Source organism: Athalia rosae, chromosome 1 (assembly GCF_917208135.1).
Source record: "Athalia rosae chromosome 1, iyAthRosa1.1, whole genome shotgun sequence".
NCBI lineage: Eukaryota > Metazoa > Arthropoda > Insecta > Hymenoptera > Athaliidae > Athalia > Athalia rosae.
In genome coordinates, this window is record NC_064026.1 from 21,981,912 (window position 1) to 21,990,890 (window position 8,979).

General features: G+C 37.9%; 1 protein-coding gene across 1 annotated transcript; it reads left to right on the forward strand.

Annotated features, from left to right (window-relative positions):
• The first annotated feature begins 24 nt into the window (after positions 1-24).
• LOC105691375 (fatty acyl-CoA reductase wat-like) lies at positions 25-8,574 on the forward strand. The gene is made up of 10 exons (XM_012409794.3): positions 25-274; positions 2,931-3,017; positions 3,347-3,486; positions 4,915-5,163; positions 5,262-5,343; positions 5,451-5,624; positions 6,304-6,496; positions 6,662-6,910; positions 7,051-7,308; positions 7,401-8,574. The coding sequence occupies exons 2-10, from the start codon at positions 2,933-2,935 to the stop codon at positions 7,540-7,542; spliced, it is 1,572 nt and encodes a 523-aa protein (XP_012265217.2). The 5' UTR covers positions 25-274; positions 2,931-2,932; the 3' UTR covers positions 7,543-8,574.
• Positions 8,575-8,979: the final 405 nt, after the last annotated feature.

Here is an 8,979-nt window from a genome sequence, read left to right on the forward strand (position 1 = left end):
TCACTGACGTCGCTCAGCACACCGTCCTACCGAATCGTACGCGGGTACGCAGTTGATTTTTGAATCAGTTTATTAGACTGGAAAAGTGAACACATTCGCAAAGTGAGGGCATTCGGTGAAGAATCCTAACGCCTCAGTGGATTATAACTTTTATAAAAAGCTCGTGTTAGACGTTCAAAGGTTTCAGGAAAAACCAACCGATCATTGTTCTTAGTTGCAGTTAGCTGATTATCCATTTGACTGGACAGAACAATTAACTGAATACCCGTTTCAAGTGAGTAATATATTTCTGTTACACTACATTGAACGAGACCACTTGTTGATCGAGTTGTAGGTTTACTTCAATTCTAGAAAACAATATACGAAGAATATTGCAATACCTACAATATGAGACAATATGAGACAATATGAGAATTGTTGATACACCGCACCGGTGTATCAACTGCAAACCTAACGCAGTGGAAATATTTAGGAATGCGGAAAACTCGATTGCGTTGTTTTGATCACGGAGTAGATTCGTATTGCTGAAGCGTTTTCAATGATTGCAAATCGGGAAGTTATAGAGTGGATACTAAAATTTGTACGCGTTAAAAATAATTTGATTACCGCTTTGTATTTAATTTAATATTTGCGATCATCTTCTGGCCTAAAAGCTTGCCGCATACGAATTAACAGAAATTTATTGCAAATCGTTCGATGAATATGACGATAACTTCTTCTTAATGCAGATAACTGTGTTTCGGAAAAATTTATTTTATTAATAACTTGAACCAACTTCTCCACCACTACTGTTCCACAACAGCCACAGGTGATGCAATCAGCACTTCTTCGAAATATTCATTAAAAGTTATTGGTCCAATTTTTTTTACATTCAACATATGGACTCATCTAATCTTCATTAAAAAGATTTGACGAGGTTTCGGAGAACTTCATTTTTCGATCGGCACCCTAAATGTGAGTTCATTTTTGAGTCCACGAAGGTTACGCTCGCTCAAACCGGAAAATGTAGGGGCGTCAAGGGCGCACAGTATTTCCGCTTGCGAGCGAGTTGTTCGCACTGTAATTAGATAAGACTATGCAAAACATCGTCAACGATTAATTCATACGTATACGCAGAAAGATCATTTGTTCGATATTGTTATAAACCTTTGAGAATGCACGGCGGTTTGATAAATTCATAATGAACAATGTTGTGCAGTAACCGATCATTTTGCCTGGCTATTGCCCCCCATTGATCACTGATTGAATCGGTTGTCAATATCAATAATTATAAAATCGGCCTCGATACAAGATCACCTGACGTTGAGACTCTAGGAAACGATCATTCTCTCTCAAGTATATCCTTCTGTCTGGCGTTGCTAGGGCATGGGCGTATGATTCTTTGTCGAAGGATAGTGGATAACCTTGACTGCCCGGTATGAAGAGAGCAACTTGCAATCCGTTGGACTTGCAGACCGAATATAACTCAGCTGAAAGTGTTTTTTTTTCTTTTTTCTTTCTCATTTCTGTACATTGCTCGGTTCGAGAGACCAAAAAGACTCCCTTCATAAAAACCGTGATAAGAAAAAAAGACGATTTATTCCGTGAAATATTGAATAACTGTACCCGGGATACTGACGTCCCAAATTTTTTTTTTCTCGCTGTGAACTGATCGCACGAATCAATCATAGTTTCGTTTACAGTATGCGTACATTAAGACCTGAAAAAAATCGCCGTTCCACAGCCGTGGTACGTTCATATGGTCCGAATCGGTGGAAACGATATGAACTCCGATATGGAAACGATATTAAAAATTAATTTGAATTACCGAAAACACAAGCAAATCTCGTAACGGTGATACCCACGCGAATAGTAATTATATAATAATGACTATAATAATGATGAGGATGATGACGATGACACGTAGTTGATTATTTAAACTTGCAATCATTCGCGTTAATACAAAAAGAAAATAATCAAACCTTGGTTCGAATTGTATAGAAACATACCACACTGTACGATAACTGATGAATTGTATTACAAAATTTCGTAGTATGTGAACATTGAGAAAAAAATCAAATAAAATAAAAATGAAAAGTAAATATTACGTAAATCGTAAGTCATGCAGAGTTTGGGAATTTGTCATGGTCTGTCGACACTTGATTGTTATTATGAATTTAACAATAATTTCTCAATACCTTCGTTACACGATGCGCCTGCAGTTTTCTCATTAACACGCTCGCACTTCCAAAAGTTGCGACAGTGTCGCCTGAAACTAATTGTAAAATAAACACTTTCGGCTTGCCCGCGAATATGACGAATCTTTCTTTATGTTATTTATATAATGTTCAAAAATTTGTTTAAACGTATTGATGTACGACTCGAAGTGTAACGAGAATGTAAAAATGAAAAATGCAACCTCAAAGTACATATGTAGCGTTCTGTACTTATGTACTCTGCACTTATTCACTCACACTTATACGCGTTGAACTGCGTCGGGGAAAGTCGAAACGCGAGTGTTGGCAAATATAGGTAAGTACGTACACCCGGTGAGGTCGATTGTGATTCGCTTCGCGGCCGAACGCACGTTTGGACAACACTTTTATGTGGCTGGGCCGCCTACGAAAAGTTGTCCAAGCGAGCTTGGCCGCAAAACGATTCACGATGAACCTTACCGGGTGTACGTAGAGATGTAATATTACACCTTTCCCGAAGCCCGGTAATAAGTAAGCATAACCGAGGTCATGCATTGATTCGATGCGGGTTGTATACATAGGTTGATAAACAACGATCGTTATGATGAGATGGATCGAATACCCTGAAACGTCAAAATGGATCGATCTTCGAATTACCGGAGACAAAAAGACGTTTCAAAGAATCTCATGGGCCACAGCTGTAAGTGGTTAAAATGTGATCGTTGAATAATTCAGTGATTGATTCGCCACTTTCAGAAATGACCGTTATCGCCGACGAACTCACCCCAGTCGAGAGAACACCGATTCAAGAATTCTACGCTCACCAAAAAGTATTTATAACAGGTAAACGGACCATTTATACAAAATGTAAAAAATGACTAAATAAATAAAATGTTCTACCAAGTCCGGAAAAAATGCACATCTTTCCGTTGAAGCTGTATTTTGAATAGCAGAAACACGTTTTATGGTAGATGACGAGATGAATAATTAAAGAGATTATTGATTTATTAATGAATAAATAAATTAAAAAATCCGGTAAATCGAACTTTCGTCATTTGTTTACAAGGCTACATTCGCGATTTTGTAATGACCACTATATGGTCTGTAATCCGTACTTCCGCAGAACGCCCACCACATATTTGATCGATATCGCTTGAAAACTGTAATTATAGGTGGAACTGGATTCTTAGGAAAAGTACTGATTGAGAAGTTATTGAGAAGCTGTCCGGATATATCGACAATTTATCTTCTCATTCGATCAAAGAAGGGAAAAGATGTTCATAACCGCCTGGAAGCTATATTTGACGATCCAGTAAGTAAAAGAATGACCAGAAATCAACAACCACGTGTGAACGACATTTGGAAATTTTAATCGTTTATAAATTATAGCGTCGATACATACGTATAATTAATAATAACGACGTAGTTACGGTAATCACCGTTTACCTTTATCATAGGAGCGGTCATGATTAATAACGTCATCAAGAAAGACATCACCCGTATATCCGTAGAAACATGATGCATTTCATGCACAATCATTTGGTCTGTAACCCTGACCATTTTACATTTTTTAATGTTTCATATTATAATGTGTTAACGTTGTTCTGTCACTACCTTTTTTTTTTTCTATGATAACAGAAAGAAAAACAAAAAAAACGGTGGAGTTCCAATTGTAATTATTCCTCGTGTATAGTATAGAGAGATTCGAACATCTGATAGATTTAGAGAATTTTTTGTAGAAGACTGTAGTAGACAAACCAGCTTTATTATTGATCTGATCCTTTTTACTTTTTTCTTTACGGAATTCAAGTCAATTTCATAACAAAATTAAATCTGCTCATGTTATTGAAGTAGCTTACGTAATTCTCGAGGATAAATCAAGATTTGAATTTCATAATGGTTACTGAAGTAACAACTATTATATGTATGATAAGAAATTAAAAAAAATTCAACGTACAATGGTAATGGTGATAGGCTAGATGACTTGGCGCGGAGTGTCCCATGTACAACTCACACAAAATGCGAGTTTTTAATATTTCACCACGATTAATTTGCATTAGCAATATTAGCAAATTCTTAACGTAACCGTCACTGGTGAGGACGATGAATGCGTTATGCTGCGAACCATCCGTGACGCTATTAAATCCCAAATTAATGGTCCATTGAACAATATTCGATTTTCTTAATTTTTTTCTGACTATTACCACCTATCATTGGGTCTAACTCTACCGAGTATCTTGATTCTTCGAGTGAATGCATTTAATTAAAAGAATTAATTTCAATGCTCAATCGAGAGTCAAATCACAATGTTATGTGAAACCTTCATTATTTTTATCGTTGTCATAGAAATTCCTGGTCTTACCGTTGATTGTTCGTTATAAGTCACGTCGCGAAAATGATAATTGTAATCTAAATCAGACCGAGGAATTGACGTTAGAATATTTTTCATTCTCCCGCTAAGATTGCTGATCACACCGACAAGCGTCGGCCAAGCAAGTCTCCAGATTCCTGGGTATTTTATCCAGCATATGTGTAATCGGCACTTTCTATTATGCCTAACACGAGTACACGCGGTCAAATGGTCAAGTGAATCGACTCGAGATTTACACACCGGAAATTCAATTCATCCAACCCCCCACGTGTTCCCTATCTATACTTTGCCCGTGCAACATTTTTTTTGCACAATATATTCATCGTTGCATGTTGGGTACAACTTTATTGATAATTTTTTGTTCGACAGATTTTTGAACTATTAAAAAAAGAACAGCCGAAATACCGACACAAAATCATCGTAGTTTCGGGAGACTGTAGCCTCCCGAATTTAGGATTATCCAGCGACGACAAAGATCTCTTAATACGAGAAACCTCTATCGTATTTCATGTCGCTGCTACAGTTCGTTTCGACGAAAAGATAAAATACGCCGTCGCCATTAATGTCAGTGGGACGAAGGAAGTAATGGATATGTGCAGAGCTATGCATAATCTTAAGGTAAGATGTTTAAACTTTCGCGTACTGCGATGTTAGTTTGGTGCAATTTGTCTTACCTTTCTACTAAATGCAAATATTTGAACGATATGTTATTCCAGTCCGTCATTTACGTTTCAACGGCTTACAGTAACTGTAACCAGTTGACCATCAAGGAAGAATTTTATCCTCCGCCGATCTCAGGTGATTTGGACAATCTTTTTTATATTCATAAAAATAGTCGCGAACATCCGTACGATATTTTTAGAAGCGTTCTTGCTAATGCATTCAATTGGTTGATGACATTTCAGGACAAAATTTAGAGAATCTCACCGCCACTCTGGACGAAAGAAGGTTGGATGATATCACACCCATCCTTTTGGGAGACTTCCCAAACACTTATGCATTCACCAAAGCAATCGCAGAGAACACCGCAAAAGATAATGGCAAAGATCTGCCCCTTGGAATATTCAGACCAGCAATGGGTAAGCGGGAAATTACATAGAAAAAAAATGGAATGTTACGCACCGACAACCTTAGTGTGAAAGGTGTGGAGATCTCCATACTCGGAATATTTCGAATGTGGGAATTCCACACTCGAGATGCGACCTTTTTTTTGCATGATACAGGATTTATTCCTAGATTAAATCTTACGATCGGTCTGAATTCACAACCTCGTCTCCGACCACACATTTGTCTACATAATATTCCAAACACTGACTGCGTTACCTTTGTGAATAACGCAGTCTGCAGTTCTAGAATTCCGCATAAATTCAATTCCGTTGCCGTTCTCCATGTGCATGCAGAAATCGCTGAATTTCCGGAAATGACGAATACTATCGAGGATTTTATATCTATAAATCTTATCCGAGTTTCCATATTCGCAATCGACGTGTAAAACGCTGAAAAATTATTTGCATTTTTTTATTTTGTCCACACTCGGAGTTATCAGAAGTCGCCGATGCTGTCGTTGGTCTCAGCGCCTATTCTGAAGCTTTCGTACCAATCGGAGTTACAATTCGTACGAAGCAAATTGTCGGTCAAAAGTGCTGTACACTTTCTCATAACGACCAAACTTGTGACACAAACGACTTGCGACTTGCGACACGAAGCAACGAAAAAATGCAACACTAATTTTTGCTCTTTTCTTGACTCGCAATGCAGTAATCTCTACCAGCTCCGAACCGATCCAAGGCTGGATAGACAACGTCTTCGGACCAACGGGTGGAATAGTTGGAGCAGGCGCAGGCTTGATTCGAACACTGAACGTTAACAGTGATTGCGTCGCGGAGGTAATACCCGTTGATCTGACCGTAAACGCTCTAATTGCAACAGCTTGGGACGTAGCAAACGGCAAGTAAGTCGGACAAAAATATTTATCGTTTTTACAATCCATGAAATGCGGTTCTGGGTTATATTTTGCACATTGGAATTAGGTGAATAGGACTTTTTACCTTGATATCTCCGAATTGATTGCAAGATGATAATTGTTTTTTAATAAAGCAGCTTTAATTTCATTCAGAAACGTCGCTAGTGACCCACCAATTTATAACTATGTTGCGACCTGGGAAAACAAGGGTCTCACCTGGGGAGAGTATAACGATTATGCTCTCGAATTCGGAACTCGAACTCCGAGCATCCGAAGTATATGGTGTTACGTAAATTACACGACGAGATATACAACCCTGTATAATTTACTCACCATCATATTGCACATTATACCGGCTCTGATCCTCGACACCGGACTTTTCATTACCGGACAAAAGCCTAAGTGAGTATTCGAAGTTTACTTCTTTTTTTTTTTCGCATCAGATTAGCATCGTTATGTGGTTTTTCAATTAGCGTTCGGCTATGATATTCATACACGTCAAAGTATGACGAGCATCATTAGAGCTGACCTAATTTTTTTAGGCTGCTCAAACTGTATAAAAAAATTCATAAGTTTGCTGCTGTGACCTCCTACTTTTCGCAAAACACATGGAACTTCCATAATGCCAATACTCGGGCGCTCTGGGACAAACTCTCACCCGAAGATCAGAAGAATTTCTTCTTTTCAATGGCTGACTTTGACTGGAGAACATACATGGAACGTTATATCAGTGGCTTGAGACTCTACATTTTCAAGGACGACCCGAGCACTATACCTGCTGCCCGGAAAAGAATGGCTGTGTAAGATTTTCGTAGCACAACTTCGATTCTTCCGTAATCATATTACAATCCCTCCCGAATTCCGATCTGATTGGCGTCTTTCATTTTTACAGCTTCAAGATATTCCACAACCTGATCATCTACTCGATGCTGGCCATCGCCATTTGGTTTGGGTACAAATTTGTGTCTTTTGTTCTTTCATTGGGTCAATCAGCAGAGACAATTTCCATCAGTGAGAACAGCATTGTTCGATAAAAGTAAGAGGGTAAACGTCGGTTAACGGACGAAATAAAATAGGAAAGAAGCGAACCCAATCCATATATAAGACTGAACACTGTAAAGAAATTTCAGTGTAACGGAAGAGACGAAGTAACAAAAAAATTGTTTCATCCGCTCTGTACGTACAACGTATGATCGCTGTCCTAGAATTTGGCGCTGAAATGATGATTCGATGCTTCTAATATTGTTTTTGAGGTCACTGAGAGCTGCTTGAGATACATCAAAATTCGAAAGCGCGAGCCTTGTTATTAATATCGGTCTTCCAGATAAGTTTTTTGTCGCTTTGCCGTAATTGTTGGACTTTCCATCACAGTTTTCTCTTTCGTAGTGTCATTGAAGCATGTTCATATTTTAGTTTACAAACGCATATCTCAACGTGGCTGCGTAAGTTGAATAATTCAAACATCCACAGTGATGGTAATTTGAACATTATTAGGATTGACCTTCGAGTTTCAAAGTACGAGATTGCTTTTTTTCTCTCTTTTTACCCTACGAAATCTAGCGAATGCTATCCGAAATGAAGGATTGTATAAATACGTTAATTTCGCTGTACACCGCTCAAATTGCAAAAACACAATTTGTTCAGATGGCACAAATGCACGTAATGATCATTTGATTGGTTTCAATGTACAATTGTTATAACCTTGGTAATTTCCAAGGTAATTTTTAAATACTCGTACTTCCAGATCACATTGATTCGGTTTAAATTCGTCAATGGCTTTAAATTGCTGAGTAGATATGACTGTAAAAAATATCGCGTGAAATAAAATTGCAGATCTGCAAGATGAAATGCATTCTGATATATCCATAGATTCATAAATGGCAGTCGAATGAAAAATACGCAAGATGATTAATATCATTTTTATCATCGATATTATCGTCATTATATTATCTTTATTATTGTTACTGTTATAACTATTTGTAATGAGTCAGTATGTAATACCATGTAATACGTAATGAATTACTTTTAGATTGTATTAGGTCTGAAATACACAAAATCATGATGAATTCCGTGACCCAATTTTTTTCACATCCGGACGCGATGAATGATGTACGGATGTCCCTAAATCAATCAAACAACGTTGTCCTTGAACAAATCATTTCCCATCACTTTTTGTATAACCGATGTAAAAATTGATGAATCATTGGAATGCGGTCCATCCGTTCATGCAGATTCATGGTCCCACGGAATCACGGAGTATCTCGGAATCAGCTGACAGCGCGCCCGTAATTCGGTTCATACCGATCTCTGACCAGAGTGAATTTTGTGCGACTTGTTTTATCATTAGCTGATACGTCAGGCATGAAATATTCTACCGATTTTCTGCCGATAAAGATTTGTTACTGTAGGTCACGCATTGGCTGAGTCCAACGACATTCGGATCGTCGGTATAAAAAGAAACTTCGACGAAC